This window comes from Peromyscus californicus, unplaced genomic scaffold, assembly GCF_007827085.1.
Source record: "Peromyscus californicus insignis strain IS unplaced genomic scaffold, ASM782708v3 Scaffold_5__1_contigs__length_169319896, whole genome shotgun sequence".
Lineage (NCBI taxonomy): Eukaryota > Metazoa > Chordata > Mammalia > Rodentia > Cricetidae > Peromyscus > Peromyscus californicus.
Window position 1 is genome coordinate 37175156 of NW_026294573.1, and position 18491 is coordinate 37193646.

At 41.5% G+C, this 18491-nt stretch overlaps 1 protein-coding gene and 1 pseudogene across 1 annotated transcript in view; one reads left to right on the top strand and one right to left on the bottom strand.

The window, feature by feature from the left end:
• Positions 1–4309: 4309 nt before the first annotated feature.
• Positions 4310–18491, bottom strand: part of Ipp (intracisternal A particle-promoted polypeptide) — a 37466-nt gene continuing 23284 nt past the window's right edge. The window contains exons 8-9 of the mRNA XM_052717878.1: positions 13251–13471; positions 4310–4744 (exon numbers count right to left, since the gene is read on the bottom strand). Coding sequence (XP_052573838.1) covers positions 4520–4744; positions 13251–13471 — 446 coding nt within the window. The 3' untranslated portion in view covers positions 4310–4519. The remainder of the gene's footprint in view (positions 4745–13250; positions 13472–18491) is intronic.
• Positions 6813–13239, top strand: LOC128096098 (glutathione S-transferase P-like; annotated as a pseudogene).

Sequence of the window (18491 nt, forward strand, 5' to 3'; positions counted from 1 at the left end):
GCCTCCCGAGTGCTGGGATTAAAGGCGTGCGCCACCACCGCCCGGCCCAGACCCATTCTTATTACTAAAGTGCTCATCAGGTAATGTAACAGTTTGAAATGACTACAGAATTTTTAATATACAGAATAGTATTGGCTGGTATGGAAAATTCGTCCTTTCAGAGCTTCTTCAGATTCTATTAAACTATTTTGATGAGGAAGTGCTTCTTTGCTTCTGAGTGGCTTCAATTTTTTTCCCTAATCTCAAATGTGTTGTCTTCCAGAGAAGCTAGTCATACTTTCAGGCTGATTACCCAATTTCACTTTCAAAACACTAATTTGTAGGTTAATTTTACCTACAGTGAATGGAGGCAGAGGCAGGTGGATCTCTGTGAGTTCCAGGACAGGCTCCAAAGCTACATAGAGAAACCTTGTCTCAAAAAACCAAAAAAAAAAAAAAAAAAAAAAGTTACCGCTGGGCATGGTGGTGTACACCTTTAATTTCAGCAGTTGGGGAGGCAGAGATAAGTTTATTGATAGGTTTGTGATTAGTCTGATCTACATAGAGAGTTCCAAGCCATCTACATAGTGAGATTCTGTTTACAAAAAAAAAAAAAAAAAAGGTTACTTTTTTTTTGAGACAAGACCACAATACATAGCTGCTTCTGGCCTGGACCTTGCTATGTAGACCAGGCTAGTCTCAAATTTATGGTGATTTTCCTTCCTCTGACTAAGTACTAAGATTAAAGGTGTGAGAGACACCACACCTGGCTAAAAACTGATTCTCAAGTACATTATACATGGTCTTTAAAAGAAAAAAAATAATTTTTTTTGAGGTGCTAGGGATTAAATGCAGCATTTCATGCATACTATGCAGGTGATCTTACCTCTGAGCTCTCTATCTCCAGATTGTAATTCTGTCCCCCAACTCTAGTATTTTATGCAGTCTCAAACTCCTGTCCTCAGTCTCCTCCAGTAGCTGGGACTTACAGGGATCTGCCACCACATAAAAGGGACAGTATTTAGAAACATACTGAGACTGCCAAACATTCTGGAGAAAGAGCACTTTAATTTCTCTAAAAATGCAATTATGTAACTAAATGTGTACATTCTTAAAGTTAAAAACAAATGCTAGTGTAATCCTATTACAGTTTGGTTATCCAGTAATGCTGATGAACTAAGTTAATTCAAAGTAAGGAAAATAGTTAGAACTTTATTAGTACATTCTTTCAAAAATAGTATGTTATCACCTGAGAAATAATACACATTTAGTTAAATTTTCAGGGAACTTCTGAACTGATCATACATACATACATACCAAATACTGAATGTCTTGACATTCCATTGCCCTTTTTGTCTGGTACTGGGAAATAATGAGAAACTGAACTAGTATTTTACGAATCTGTTTTGAACCAAAAAGCAGGTTCTCTAATTAGAAACATTAGGAACACATGGGTTAGCTAAAGTAGACTATAAATATTCTTGGTATTCTTTTACTGACATCTTATTGATCCTAATTACAACCTCTCAAACTTTCAGGAAATTGCATAGGAGGAGACACTACCTTCTGTCTGTGCTGTATGACATGTTTAATGCTGATCAAAGGTTTTCTACCTAATTAAGGTGTTGATGCTTCTAACAATATACTGAAAGATTTTAGTAAAAAAAAAAAAAAAAAAAAAAAAAGAAATCACTGGGGAGTGGTAGCACACGCCTTTAATCCCAGCACTGGGAGGCAGAGCCAGGCAAATCTCTGAGTTCAAGGCCAGCCTGGTCTTTAAAGTGAGTTCCAGGACAGGCTCCAAAACTACACAGAGAAACCCTACCAAAAAAAAAAAATGAAAGAAATCATAGCCTTGAGCCAGCCAGTTAAACCTAAAGCATGCAAATCCTTAATAACATGGCTCTAACTGCCTAGCAAAAATAAAAGCAGTGATCACAGCCTTCAGAACTCAGCATAAAACAATTCTTAACAATGATTATCAGGGGAAAGAAGTTTTTAGAAGCAGTTTTAGATCCAAGGTAGTTATAACTCACACAATCTTTGTCTATAAAAAAAAAAATTCCAGGGGTTGGGGATTTAGCTCAGTGGTAGAGCGCTTGCCTAGCAAGCACAAGGCCCTGGGTTCGATCTTCCGGGGTGGAGAGATGGCCCAGTGGTTAAGAGCACTTAATTGCTCTTCCAGAGGTCCTGAGTTCAATTCCCAGCAACCACATGGTGGCTCACAGCCATCTGTAATGGGATCAGATTCCTTCTTCTGGTGTGTACATAAAATACATGAATAAATAAATCTTTTAAAAAAAAACTCCACATGTACAGGTTAAATCTCTGATGAAGGTCTGAAGTGATTGGGACTGGAAGTGTTTTGGACCTCAGAATACACCAGATTTTAGACTATGTAGCATTATTTACCAGCTAAGCATCTCTATTCTGAAAATTAGAAACCTAAAATGATCCAAAATCTGAAACATTTTTTTTTGCATTGGATGTCAGCATTCAAAAGCTTTTGGGTTTCAGACTAAGGATGCTCAAAACTGTACCTACAGAGCCAAGTATGATGGCTCATGCCTGTTATCCCAGCACTTGGAAGGTTAAGCAGGAAAATTGTTGAGAGTTCAAGGATGACTTGGACTGAATAGTGAAACTGTCCCCAAAACAACAAACAATCAAAACCAACAAAAAACAAAACAAAAGATTGTAACTACAATTCAGCTTTCTCCAAGCTAGGCAGTAGCATTATACTAAGTTATTACATAGGCTTACCCAAGTACAAATAAATTAAACAAAGCTTGATAATCTCACAAAAGTCTCTCTTTTTAAAACTAAATAGATAACTTTGGTGACTATCTAGAAAATAAAGAAGAAACTTCTAAACACATAATAATGCCTGGGGTAGTCTTATACCCATTACATACTATTTCAATCAAGAAATGTTATTAAGGGGCTGGAGACATGGCTTAGTGGTTAGGTGCGCTGGTTGCTCTTCCAGAGGACCCCAGCACCCACATGGAGGTTCACAACCATCTGTAATCAAGATCCCAGACAAACGTGCAGGCAAAACACTCACACACATATTTAAAAAACAAAAAACTGTCATCAAGAGGGAATACTGCTGGGCAGTGGTGGTACACGCCTTTAATCCCAGCACTTGGGAGGCAGAGCCAGGAGGATCTCTGTGAGTTCAAAGGCCAGCTTGGTCTACAGAGCGAGATCCAGGAAAGGCACAAAGCTACACAGAGAAACCCTGTCTCGAAAAAACAACAACAACAAAAAATAAATAAATAAAAAAATAAGAGAGAGGGAATACAGAGATGGCTCAAAAGTTAAGAGTACTTGTTGCTCTTTCAGTTACCTGCACCCACATCAGGCAGCTCACAAGCACCTGTAACTCCAGTTCCAAGAGGATACCACACCCTCTTCTGGCCTCAGCAGGCATCTGTCTACACATGGTGCACATATAGACAAGTACACACACACACACACACACACACACACACACACACACACACACACACACAAAAATTTTAAAAAGTAAAAGTATTTTTATAAAGAACATTCACCAAGAACTTGTATTGTCAGAATCAAAACAAAAAATATGAGCGGGTAAAATCTTCTCTTAGACTATCAAAAGCAGAAACTTTCCTATCTAAATAACTAGATATTGCTGGACAAGTGGCATAGGCCTTTAATCCCAGCACTTGGAAAGGGGGGAGCAGGCAGATTTCTGTGAGTTTGAGGCCAGCCTGGCCTATATAGAAAGTTTCAGGACAGCAAGAGCTATGTAGAGACCCTATCTCAAAAAAGAAAATAACAACAACACCCCCCCCCCCAGATATATGCCCTTCCTAATCTTCTAGTGTTTTTACTTGGGGACAGTGAAAACTCCTGCCATTGAAGGACAGTTTCACTGGCTTTTCTCTGTAGGTCAAATGACACCATGGAAACTATGTTCTGGACCAAATCATGAATTATAGAAATCTTTAACTTGTCTCGTGGAGATTATCCTTACACTGTATACAGGCTATGTTACAACTTGAACTGCACTAGAGAAGTAACCAAAGGCACTATTTCCCAGAAGTTTCTAGCAAACAATTTTTTTTTTTCATTTTTCGAGACAGACTTTCTCTGTGTAGTTTTGGTGCCTGTCCTGGACCTCGCTCTGTAGACCAGGCTGGCCTTGAACTCACAAAGATCTGCCTGCCTCTGCCTCCCGAATGCTGGGATTAAAGGCGTGTGCTGCCACCACCACCCGGCTGCAAACAATTTTTACAACTAAGATTCTATTGATAACTGAGTAACTGTAGGACATAAATACCATTTCTATTGTTGCTAAGCTTTGCAAATTAGTATGAGTTCTTTATTAAGATATATTCCATATCCATTCTCATTCAAATTTTTAGAAAAAAAATCACTCATCTATCTATTCAATATATGTAATCCTCAAAAGAATCAGAAGGTCATATCACAAATATATCTTTGATTTATAAAAGGTCAGGACCTACATTTTCAAAATGTTCCTCGTGCATTTATGCTTTCTGTGTCATAGTACAGCAACACCACCTTCACAACGACTAGTGATCATGTTACCAATTTCTGTCCATGTATCTGAATGAGGGTTGTAAACTTCAACTGAGTCCAAGGTACCGGGGGCCAAGAAATCATGGCTAGAAGAGCGGCCTCCAGAAACATACAGGAGACCATTGACGGCCACAACGCACATGCCTGCTCTAGGCACTTTCATTGAAGCAACTTCAACCCACTTCTCCTAGTAAAGTGAGAAAAGAGATATATTAGTAGTGTCATAAAGTAATAATAAAATTTCTGAGAAATCATATATTCTAGACTTTACATGTTTAAATTCAAACAATCCAATTAAGTAATTAGATACAACACTTTTAAATAAACTTTCTGGCAGGTGTGATAAAACAGTAAGTCTAGAGAATAGTTAAACATATCTGACTATAATATATGATTAAGAAATCATACAGAGGGACTGGAGAGAGGGCAAGTGGTCAAAAGCACTGCCTGGCCAGGCAGTGGTGGCGCACGCCTTTAATCCCAGCGCTCAGGAGGCAGAGGCAGGTGGATCTCTGTGAGTTCCAGGCCAGCCTGGTCTACAGAGCAAGTTCCAGGACATGCTCCAAAAGCTTCACAGAGAAACCCTGTCTCAAAAAAACAAAACAAAAAAACCCCCCAAAACAACAACAACAAAAACACTGCCTGATCTTGCAGAGGACAGAGGTTCAGTTCCCAGCACCTATGTGGTGTCTAACAACAGTCTGTAACACTAGTTCCAAAGTACCTAATACTCTCTTCTGGACTCTGCTGACATTGTATACACGTGGTGCAAGACATTCATGCAAGCAAAACACCCACACAATGAAATAAAAATAAATAAATCAGTTTTAAAAATGCATAGGAGTCATTTAAGTCAACACTCTGAGACCTTGAGTCTATGAAATGTAAGTAATATATTCAAAACAAAGGGATGACAAAATTCTAAGGGAAAAAAGCTTATATATTAAAAGACTTTATTTTTAAAAGGTTCTTCAAAAATTTTATTTAGGTGGCTAGAGAGATGTCTCAGCAGTTAAGGACTTATTACTTGTGGTAGTTTAATAATAATGGCCACATAAAATGATATTTTTGAGTGTTTCTTCACCAGTGAATGGTACTATTTGAAAGAATTAGAAAGATTAGGAGGTGTGCTCTTGTTGGAGAAGTGTGTCATTTTGAGGTTTCAAAAGCTCATACCAGCTCTTGGCGTTCTCTCTCTCTCTCTCTCTCTCTCTCTCTCTCTCTTCTCTCTCTCTCTCTCCCCCTGCCTATAAATAAGGATTTAGCTCTTAGCTTCTGCTCAGCACCTGCCTGCATGCCATCATGCTTTCTGCCATGATGATAATGGACTAAACCTCTGAAACTGTAAGCCAGCCCAAATTAAATGCTTTCTTTCATAAGAGTTGCCTTGGTTATGGTCTCTACAGCAATAAAACAGTGACTAAACCAGATGCTGGTATCAAAAAGTGGGGTAATGCTGTGATAGGCCTGACCATGCTGGAGGAATATGGAAGACTTTGGGAATTTGGAGTAGAAAATCAGCTGGATGCTTTAAGCTAGGTTTAATTGCCATACTAGTAGGGGCATGTAAGACAGTGGTGCTGAGAGCAATGTAAACTATGATAGCTCAGCCCAAGAAGTTTAAGAGGGGAAGAACATAATAATAAGTAGCCCAGAGACCATTCTTGTGATATTTTGGTAAAGAATATAAATGCTTTCTGTCCTTGTCCAAAAATTTGCTAAAGGCTATTAAGTTTCAAACCCAGGACAAACTGCTGAGGTGCCTATTTAACACTTGGCCACCAGGTTCTCCCAGCATCCCTCAGTCCCTACCTGTTACAGAGTATGGCTGGTATACCCCGCCCTCAACCCTGAACTCTCCAGCCCAGGGGCTGGGCTGCCCTTCCTCCAGAGGGTCTTCCCTATATAATCCAGACATTTTGGTTACCCTCCCTTTTTTGGACTTTTGTCTTTCTGGCTGTGGCACCTGGTTTTCCTTTCTCCCCCTTCTTCCCACCTCCTCACATGGCCCAGCTCAGTCTGGTCATATCCACTATGGACTCTTTCAGATGTCTGTGCCTCCACCTACACTCTCCCTTTTATCTACAATAAACCTTCTCCACCATGCCTAGGAGCGGTCATGTCCTTTCCTTTCTTTTTTCATTCAGAAGCTAAATTGAAGAGTTTTAGATTATTGGTATTAGCAGAGATTTCAAGACAGCCTAGTATTGACTGTGTTACTTGGTTACAAGTGGTCACTCTTAGGCAGATCTACAATGGAAAAGGAGCACATCGGTGAGGAAAAATACAAAATGTATGGTTGAGGAGGAAAGGAGCATGAAGAAGTGTAATGGAGCAAAATCCAGTGGTCAAGGAGATAAAAAGTTTAAAGAAAAGGCATCTGTGCCCAAGATCTATTACTGTCTACAAAATACTGAGTCCATGTCTCCGTCTATGCAGCAGCCATGCCACCAAACACCATTGTCTACTTCCCAGTTTGAGGGTGCTGGAAGGAGGAGGTGGTTACCAAAGATAGCTGGATGCAAGGCTTGCTCAAGCCCACCTGTCTGTGTGGGCAGCTCCCCAAGTTTGAGGATGGAGATCTCACCCTGTACCAATTTAATGCCATCTTGAGTCACCTAGACCGATCCTTTGGACTTTATGGTAAAGACCAGAGGAAGGCTGCCCTGGTAGATATGAATGGGGTGGAAGATCTTTGCTGCCAATATGTCACCCTCATCTACACCAAATATGAGGATGGTAAAGACGACTATGTGAAGGCCCTGCTTGGACACCTGAAGCCTTTTGAGACCCTGCTGTCCCAGAACCAGGGAGGCAAAGCCTTCATTGTGGGTGATCAGATCTCCTTTGCCAATTACAACTTGTTGGATCTGCTGCTGATCCACCAGGTAGGTCCTTAGCCCCTGGCTGCCTGGACAACGTTCCCTTGCTCTCTGCCTCTGTAGCGTATCTCAGTGCTACAAGATCAAGGCTTTCCTGTCCTCTCCCAACCATGTGAACCACCCCATCAATGGCAACAGCAAACAGTAATGGATGAAAGAGACAGAAGCTGCTTCTCCCCTTTCCCCAGGACTAATAAAATTTGTAGGACAGAAAAAAAAGGTTTAAAGAAACCCCTGATGTTAAATGGAATAAAGGGAATGGTGACCTCAGGGTAAGACCCCACCAAGCTAAGCTTCTAAACTTGAGAAAAGGAAATAAAGGAAGCTTAAGCAGTAAAGGAAATCATCAACAACAGAAAGCTGATGCAAATGTAACTGAACAAGATGGGCAAGTTCCAACCCCATCAAGCAGGAGAACTTGACAGCTTCAGCCATGTGGTTTAGCTTTAGAGTCAAAGATACAAGAAAGGGGTTATGAAATATCCCTCTGTGGCTTTAGACACTGAGGCCAGGCACGTGTCAGGGTTGTTCCTGCATGGAACCTCAGACAGGCCATTGTGTGAAGCTGTGAAGGTGAAGCCTGGATTTCTTTGAATCCCAAGACATTGGAGATGCCAGAGTTGTGGGATATCTGCAAGAGAGAGCTGCAGACCAGTTATGGAACCAGGCCAAGAGAGAGAAGTATGTTGGAGTTAAAAGAGCTGAGAGAAGTCGGAGATCTGAAAATCCCTTTGACACCAGACATAGAAATGCAAAATTTGGGTTGGGGATTTAGCTCAGTGGTAGAGTGCTTGCCTAGCAAGGGCAAGTCCCTAGGTTTGGTCCTCAGCTCTGGGGAAAAAAAAAAAAGAAGAAGAAATGCAAAATTTGGAGTTTGCCCTGTTGGGCAATTGAGAAAATGCCTCCATAAGATCCAGCTATAGAGTATTTTCTTAACTAGTGATGGGAGGACTCAGCCCACTGTGGGTGCTGCCATCCCTGGGCAGGTGGTATTGGGGTCTATCAGAAAGCAGGCTGAACAAACCACAATGAGCAAGCTAGTGTGCAGCACCCTTCCTTGGCCTCTGCATTGGATCCTGCCTCCAGGTTCCTGCCCTGTTTGAGCTCCTGTCCTGATTTCCTTCAGTGGTGAACTACAATATAGAAGTGTAAGCCAAATCAACCCTTTCTGCCCCAACTTGCTTTTAGTCATGGTGTTTCATAAAAGCAATAACAACCCTAACTAGCTCACGTATAAAAATAATATTTGAGTATTTTAAAAAATCTATTTCTTAGTTTGTGTGTCTGTGGACATGTATGACACATGCATGCATGTGGAGGTCAAAGGACAACTTTAGTTATCTCCTACCTGTATGTGGACTCTGGGGATTAAATTCAGGTTACCAGGCTTGCTCTACAAGTGCCTTTACCCACTGAGCCATCTCACCAGTCCCTTTAAGAGGTTTTTAAAGTCTTATGCTAACAAAAATCCCTGAAATTTCCAAGAAAATAATATAGTGTATAATAGTCCTCAGATTTATTTAAACATGGAAACTTTATTTCAAGGACCATCAGGTAGAGTCCATAATCTGCAGAACATATTTATAAGGATTAAGTACTATATTTTTATATAGCTTGAAAACAAGGACTGATTTTTCCATAATGAAAAGTTATTTTTTAAAGGTTGGATGTGATTAAATATTCCTTTAATCCAGCACTCAGAAGGCAGAGGCTGACAAAACTCGATGAGATCAAGACCAGCTTGGTCTAAATATTGAATTGCAGGTCTGCCAGTGTTAAACAGTGAGACCCTCTTAAAAGAATGTGGTGGTATTGTGTTCCCCAAAATATTGTGTACCTTAATAAACTTATCTGGGGTCAGAGAACAGACAGCCACTAGATACAGGGGCTAGAAAATGGTGGCACTTGAGCCTTTAATCCTAGCATTCCAGAGACAGAACTCCCTCTGGATCTCTGTGAGTTCAAGGCCGCATTGGAAACAGCCAGGCATGGTGACTCACACCTTTAATCCCAGAAAGCAGCCTTTAATCCCAGGGAGTGGTGGTAGAAAGCAGAAAGGTTTATAAGGCGTGAGGACCAGTAACTAGAAGCATTTGGCTGGTTAAGCATTTGGCTGGTTAAGCATTTGGCTGGTTAAGATTTCAGGCTTCTAGCAGCACAGTTCAGCTGAGACCCATTCTGGATGAGGACTCAGAGGCCTCCAGTCTGAGGAAACAAGACCAACTGAGAAGTTGGCCAGGTGAGGTTAGCTGTGGTTTGTTCTGTCTCTCTGACCATCCAGCATTACACCCCAATACCTGGCTCAGGTTTGATTTTATTAATAAGACTCTTTAACATTCATGCTACAAAAGAAAGAAAAAGTTTTGAAGGTGTGGGTTTGTTTGTTTGTTTATTGGCTTTTTGAGACAGGGTTTCTCTGTGTAGCTTTGGAGCCTTTCTTTCCTGGAACTCATTCTGTAGGCCAGGCTGGCCTCGCACTCACAGAGAACCACCTGCTTCTGCCTTCCAATTGCTGGAATTAAAGGCATGCGCCACCACTGCCTGGCCTTGTTTTGTTTTTTAAAGATTTATTTGTCCAGGCCAGGTGGTGCATGGCTTTAATCCCAACACTGGGGAACAGAGGCAGGCAGATCTCTATGAGTTCCAGGCCAGCCAAGGCTACACAGAGAGATCCTGTCTCAAAACACCAAAAGATTTGTTTATTTTTATTGATTGTATGTGTTTTCACATGGATAAGTTTATGTGCACCATATGGGTGCAAGTGTTAGTGGAAGCCAAAGGGTGCTGGAACTAGGAGTTACAGTCATGAGCTGCCTGATGTGGTGCTGGAAACAGAATCCAGGTCTTCTGAAAGAGCTCTTAACTGATGTTTCATCTCTCCAGCCCCAGAAGTCATTTTTTAAAAATGAAGGAAGTCACTTGTGGTGGTGCATGCCTTCAAACCCAACACGTGGGAGGCAGAGGCAGGGGGATCCCAGTGATCTGGAGACCAGCCTAGTCTAGACAGCAACTTCCCAGCCAGCCAATGATACATGGTGAGACTCTGTGTCAAAAAAAGTAATAATAATAATAAAATATATAAATAAGTTCTGATGTTTTCATATAGGTCTTTATGTTGTTGCCTGTATTTTTGCACTGGCATCTACTCATCTCTTCCTCTGCTTAGTGTAGGCGGTGTCTGTGTCTGAAGATGCCTCTCTTGTTCTAATTGATAGTCTTGGTCCACTAGGGGTTCTTGGTTGAATCGGTGCTGTTGGGCTCTGTTTCTCTTAGAGCAGCTAATTTCCTCTGTCTCTCTGTTGCATTTACTTCTTTGGGGCATACTGCATTCTCTTTTATTGTTTTGTTTTGTTTTGTTTTGAGACAGGGTTGCTCTGAGTAGCCCTAGCTGTCCTGGAACTCACTCTGTAGACCAGGCTGGCCTCGAACTCACAGAGATCCACCTGCCTCTGCCTCTCCAGTGCTAGGATTAAAGTTGTGAGCCACCACCTCCCAGCTCATACTGCATTCTTGATTATTGTTTTAAAAATATCTTATTTTCATTTTTTTTAATTAGTGTTTTGCCTTTACGTATGTAAGTGATTCATGTTTGCCAGTTCCAGAAAGGAATGCTGGAACCCTAGAACTGGAGTACAAGCAGTTGTGATACACCATCTGGGTGCTGGGAACTAAACCTTGGTCCTCTGTAAGAGCAGTAAGTGCCCCTAACCACTGAGCCATCGCTCTAGTCCCATTCTGGATTATTCAATTGTAGGGATAATATCCCTATTATGTTTCACATGTTATGTCAGATGGGGGGAGAGGAAAAATCAAACTTGGATCCTTATAACTAATAGATGTGACTTGATTTTATCCAGGTGGTTTTTGTTATTGTTGTTTCCTTAATATCTTTGCTTCTACCTGCCTTTCTTGCCTACTCATCCTCATCCTTATCAGATTCTAGAGACAAATCTTCCTCACAATGTCGGACATGACACATTAGGACTCCACATACCAAAGGTGTGATGCTTGGCCAACAGGAGGGGAGCTGTGAACTGAAGCACCGCCCCCCAAAAAATCTGCATATTTTACAGGTGATATTGATTAAAACTTCCACAACTGGGGAGAGCTGGAATGTCACACCACATTGGAAGACAACTGATCTCAGGCTATTTTTAGCCACCGAAAAGGCTCATCTCTGTGACCTAACATCTTCATATTAGTTAAATCTTTCAGGAACACATAAACAGACAATTAACTCCCACCAACCCAAAAGCTAAGAACTGGCCATTAGAGGACATGTAAGGCCCATAGCAGACACGTTCTTGCTTTTCTATCACCAACCTACTTGATGTTCCACCAATGTGTGTGTAAGTGTTCTGTGTATGCACATGTGTACAGGTGTAAGCATATGTGTATATGCCTGTGTCTGGAGGTTAGAAGTCATGGAATCTTGAGCACACCATTTCAGTAAGACCAGCTGGCCATTCTGCTACAGAGATCCTACATTTTCTGCCTCCCTAGTATTAGTATTACCAGCACACAGAAACATGGATGACTTAAAAAGTGGTGCTTTGGCTTCTTGATGACAGCTAACCGGTTAAGTTGATATAAATCCTTTCCTCCCCTGTGGGAGCCCGTTCTCGGGTTCCTCGTGGCTTTACCCAGCAGGTCTGCATAGAGGATGATTAGACCACGGGCCTAAGGGCAGGTGTCTGGGATGGTCTGCACTTGGCTGTGCTGGGGGAGGAGGTCTTTTGCTCCACCCCTTGGCGTCTCTATAAAAACCCTGGGGCAGAGACAGTCGGGCCCGTTGGAATAGGTTCCAGGCCCTCTCGAGGCTATCCTTTATTTTCTGTTTATCTCCACGATATTCTCCGCAATAAATCCTTCTATCTAATATTTCCTGCTGCTCGCACTCAAGAAAACTCTGGGGAACTGTGGGGGTGGTTGGGTAAACGCCCCACACTCCCCAAGTTATTTATCACATTAACAGAAATCAAACTACAACATGTGGCAAGCATTTTATCAATCTAGCCATCATCCCAGCCCCCTTCACTAAGTTGTTCTCTTGGTATAAAAATTTCATTAAACTGTTACCAGGTTGAAAAAAATATATAAATAAAAGGGAAAAAAGAGAGGCTGGAGAGATGGATCATTAGATAAGAGGACTTGCTGCTTCCAGAGGACCTAAATTTAAATCTCAGCACTCATATCTGATGGCTCACCACTACCTATACCTCTACTCCTGGGGGCTGATATCCTCATCTGACCTCTGCAGATATCTGAACACACATGGGAGACACACACATACATATAAAGAAAAACTTTCCTTTTTAAAAGGAAAAGAATATGCTAAAAGAAGAGACTGTGTATGGACCAAAAAGCCAATATATATATTCGTGCTATTGCTGTGGATTGAACACAGGGAATCACAGTGGCTAAGTAGGCCCTTTACTACTTAGTTAACACCCACAAACCAATAAGATACTTATAACAATCCATTGGACCTAATAAAAATTGCCAGAGAAATCAGAAAATATTTTTAAGGTAAAAATTAAAACTCAACAGGCCCGCCAGGCAGTGGTGGCTCACACCTTTAATCCCAGCGCTTGGGAGGCAGAGCCAGGTGGATCTCTGTGAGTTCAAGGCGAGCCTGGTCTACATAGTGAGTTCCAGGCAGGCTGTTACACAGAGAAACCCTGTCTTGAAAAAGAGAGAGAGAGAGAAGTTGATAAATGATCAAAATAATGAGTAAAAGAGAACACATCCCTACAGATATAACAGGTATAGTAAGAAAATAAAACACTAAACATTTGAAATCCAACCTACCTCTTCAAAGGAGTATTTTTCTACAGTATGAAGAGCATCTTGTGTTTCATTCCACCCTCCAATAGAATAGATGCAGTCATTGAGTGCTGCTACCCCAAGATACGCTCTTCTGGTTCCCATAGGAGGAAGTGGAGACCAACGCTTGGAAAGTGGATCATAAACTTCAAAAGAACGAAGCTCCAGTCCCTCATTGCTGATTCCTCCAATTACATAAATTAAACCTGGAAAATGGAAGATTTGTGCTCAGTTTCGACTGAAAAGATATAGGCCAATCATGGTGGTGCATGCCTTTGATCCCAGCACTCAGGAGGCAGAGGCAGTCAGATCTCTCTGAGTTCAAGGCCAGTCTGGTCTACATAGTGAGTTCCAAGACATCAGCTGTAGCTGCATAGTGAGACTCTGTCTTTAAAAAAAATAAAAAATAAACTGGTTTTGGTACTTTCTCCCTAATTGTAAAAATAACTTAGGTGTTGATATGAGAGAAAATAACAATAATGGAATACTTCAAATACTTACTTTACTAAACAGCTACTTCTGACTATCTGAAATTTTTCCTGTTTTTAATAAAACATTTTATTTGTGTGTTTGTCTGTGGATCTGTAATACAAAGATGGTATAAAAACCAATCTGAACACTTACTGGTGGACAGAGTGTTGTAGAACATTAATTTAAGATGTTACATTTGTTTATGCAGTGGAATTTTATTTAATGATGCAAAGATATGTTGCATTCTTTTATGTTGCACTTGTTTACCTCTGTGAAGCTAAATGGCCAATAGCGAGACAGGAGAAAGGATAGATGGGACTGGCAGGCAGAGAGAATAAATAGGAGGAGAAATATGGGAAGAAAGGATGGAGTGAGAAAAGAAGGGGCTAGCCACCCAGCTACACAGCCAGCTACTGAGTAAGAAGCAAAGAAAGGTATATAGGATAAAGGTAAAAACCCAGAGACAAAAGATAGATGAGATAATTTAAGAAAAGCTGGCAAGAAACAAGTCAAGCTAAGGCCAGGCATTCATAAGAAAATAAGAAGCTTCTGTATGTATTTATTTGGGAGCTGAGTGGTGGGCCCTCAAAGAAGAAAAACAAAAACAAAAAAACAAAAAACCAACAACACTACAGTTTTAACAAAGAATGATAGATTGGTTTTGCGTGTCATATAATGAATACTGAGGTCAGAGGACAACTTGTGGGACTCAGTTCTCACTGTCCACTGTTGTGGAATATTAGTTTAAGATGTATTACATTTGTTTATGCTGTGGATTATTTGGTCAATGATGCAAAGATGTGTTGCATTCTTTTATGTTGCATTTGTTTACCACTGTGAAGCTAGCTGTGTTACTTTGCTTGTCTAAAACACCTGATCGGTCTAATAAAGAGCTGAACTGCCAATAGTTAGGCAGGAGAGAAAAATAGGTAGGGTTGGCAGGCAGAGAGAAAGAGAGAGGATCGAGAAAAGGAGAAGGAGAGGAGGACACCAGGGGCTAGCCACCCAGACATGGAGTAAGAAGGAAAAAAAGGTATATAGAGAAAGGTAAAAGTCCAGAGGCAAAAGGTAGATGGGATAATTTAAGAAAAGCTGGCTAGAAATAAGCCAAGCTAACGCCAGGCATTTATAAGTAATAATAAGTCTCCATGTATTTATTTGGGAGCTGGCTAATGGGCCCCCAAAGAAGAAGAAAAAGAAACAACTACACCCCACCATTTGGGTCCTAAGTATCAAACTCAGGTTGTCAGGTCTGGCAGCAGGCACATTTACCCACTAAGTCATTTCTCTAGCACCTATCTGAAGGTTTATTTATTTATTTTGCTTTGGTTTTTTTTTGAGATAGGGTTTCTCTTTGTAGACCAGGCAGGCCTCCAACTCACAGAGATCTACCTGCCTCTGCTTCCCAAGTGCTGGAATTAAAGGTGTGTACCATCATACCCAGCCTCTATCTGAAGTTTAACTTAGTTTTCTTCATGACAGGAAAATTATTCTAGCAATACAGAAACAAAATGTCAATTATACAAGAAGTAAAAGCCAGAATTTCTATATTACTAACACTAATTCTTTAATAGCAGTCTTAAAATGTATTGTGAAAATAGGGCCTCAATAATTTTAGTTTACACCTATTTAGTTTGTGTGCTCTTGTGTACCTGTGTGTACATGCCACAGCACACATGTAGAAGTCAGTGGACAATTTGCAGGAGATGGCTCTCTCCTTCTACCATGTGGGTTCCAGAAATCAAACTCAGTCAGACATGGTGGAAGCTCCTTTACCTGCTGAGCCATCTTACCTGCCCCTCAAGCTTCCCCCCCAAACCCTCCCAACCACCCCCCCAGCTGAGGACCGAACCCAGGGCCTTATGCTTGCCAGGCAAGCACTCTACCACTGAGCTAAATCCCCAACCCCTCCCTCAAACTATTTTTATACACAGAATTTTATACACAAATGTATATACATATATACACAGAGATCTGCTTGACTCTGCCTTCCAAGTGCTGGGATTAAAGGTATGCACCATCATGCCTGGCTCCCCAAAACTATTTTTTTCCATAAATTTTCTTTTGATTCTTTGAGAATTTTCCATCATGTACCCCAGTCCCACTCATTTACCAGTCCTCCTCTGTCTGCCTCTCAGCCAACATAAAAACAAAAACAAGGCAGGTGGTGGTGGCGCACACCTTTAATCCCAGCACTCAGGAGGCAGAGCCAGGCACATCTCTGTGAGTTCAAGGTCAGCCTGGTCTATAGAGTGAGATCCAGGACAGGCACCAAAATTACACGGAGAAACCCTGTCTCAAAAACAAAAACAATAGGAAGTACTCTTGAACACATTGGCACTGGAGACCACTTCCTAAATATAACACCAACAGCACAGACACTGAGCACAACAATTAATAAATGGGACCTCTTGAAACTGAGAAGCTTTTGCAGGGCAAAAGACACGGTCAATAAGACAAAAAGACAGACTACAGAATGGGAAAAATCACCAACCCCACATCTGACAGAGGATTGATCTCCACAGTATATAAAGAACTCATGAAACTAGACATCAAAATATTGAACAATCCAATTAAAAAATGGGCTAAAGAGCTAAACAGAGAATTCACAAAACAAGTATCACAAAGGGCTGAAAGACATCTAAAGAAATGCTCAACATCCTTAATCATCAGAGAAATGCAAATCAAAACAACTCTGAGATACCATCTTACACATGTCAGAATGGCTATGATCAAAAACACTAATGGCCGGGCGGTGGTGGCGCACGCCTTTAATCCCAGCACTCGGGAGGCAGAGCCAGGCGGATCTCTGTGAGTTCGAGGCCAGCCTGGGCTACAGAGTGAGTTCCAAGAGTGGCGCAAAGCTACACAGAGAAACCCTGTCTCGAAAAACCAAAAAAAAAAAAAAAAAAACACTAATGACAGTCTATGTTGGAGAGGATGTGGAGCAAAGGGAACACTCCTCCACTGTTGGTGGGAATGCAAGCTTGTACAACCACTGTGGAAATCAGTATGGCGGTTTCTCAGAAAATTAGGAATCGAACTACCTCAAGACCCAGCCATACCACTCTTGGGCATATACCCAAGGAATGCTCAATTATACCACAAAGATACATGCTCAACTGTGTTCATAGCACCACTATACATAATAGCCAGAACGTGGAAACAACCTAGATGCCCTTCAACTGAAGAATGGATTTAAAAAATGTGGTACATATACACAATGGAGTACTACTCAGCAGAGAAAAACAATGAAAGCATGAAATTTGCAGACAAATGGATGGAAGTAGAAAAAATCATCCTGAGTGAGGTAACCCAAACCTAGAAGGACAAACATGGTATGTACTCACTCATAAGTGGATTCTAGATATAAAATAAAGAACAATCAGACTATAACCCACAGAACCATGGAGACTATATATATAGCATGGGGGACCCTAGGACGACTGTGGCTTATAATAAGTTTTGGTTTTACTCAATTACTGAGCAAACCTTAATGAAACATTTTACAATTAAGATGGGAATACATACTGTATCAAGATGGTAATAGAAAGGTGGATAAACTGATTAATTTGAAAAAGTGAAAAATGAGAAAATAAAAAATAAAAGAAAAATTTGAACTGTTTAAAAAGGAGTCAAACAAACATATTTTGCTGGAGTAAAAAAGGGGGGAACTGGGGACTCATCATTCCTCTCCACATTCTATTCTTTCCCTTGTTTTATATATTTTAAATTTTTTTGTTTTTTTGTTTTTCGAGACAGGGTTTCTCTGTGTAGCTTTGCGCCTTTCCTGGAACTCACTTGGTAGTCCAGGCTGGCCTCGAACTCACAGAGTTCTGGCTCTGCCTCCCGAGTGCTGGGATTAAAGGCGTGCACCACCACCGCCTGGCTTTATATATTTTAAATTTTTTTATCGGTGGATTCTGCTGGAGTATCCACTGCAGATAAGCACTGGAGGTCGCCTGTTGCAAATCACCCTCTGGAGCGATGGAAGGATCTTTCTACTAGCACTTGGAGGAGACCCGATCTGGTGTTGGTGTGGGCCCGGGGTACTGTTTATGTCTTTCCTCAGGACAATGAGGTTCCTCTTTGGATTCCTGAGCACTGTGTGCGCCCTGTGGCTGCTGCTGAAACCCAACATGACAGAGACCTATTGGGCCTTAATGAAAAACTCTCCCCTTCTGATGCCAATTTGCAAATGTTTACTGCAATGAGTTATTGATCTGGTTCAAGGCCTCTAGCTTCTGATATACTATCAATACTAGACCCTCACCAAAACTTCTCTTGGATATCCTGCTATTGCCCTAAGTCATGGAGATCCTGTGGCTATGGTTCTGCAGCACCTGTCCCTTTGTGCACTCCAGCAGTTCATAGATGGAGTGGATAGGGTGGACCAACTCAAAGCCTTGGATGTGAGCCTGGGTAGTAGCTGAGTTGGTCAGTCCAGGCTCCATCAGGACCAGCCCCCTCAAGGAAAGGTCAGGGCTAGCTCTCCCATGCCCATGCCATCAAGGCCAGCTCTTCCATGGTTCCCAGTGGTAACAAATCCTCAGACATCAACACAGACAACGGATGCCGTGGGGCTACAGACCCAGACATGGCCCTTGGCTGCAACTAAGGCCCAGACATCACCATGGCCCTGAGTGGCAGTACAGGCCCTCAGATTAGTATACCCCCGGTGGCAGCATGGCCCTTGTACATCAATATGGCCTCAGGCCCAGACCACAGGCTTCTGTAGGCCTTCTCAGGTAACTT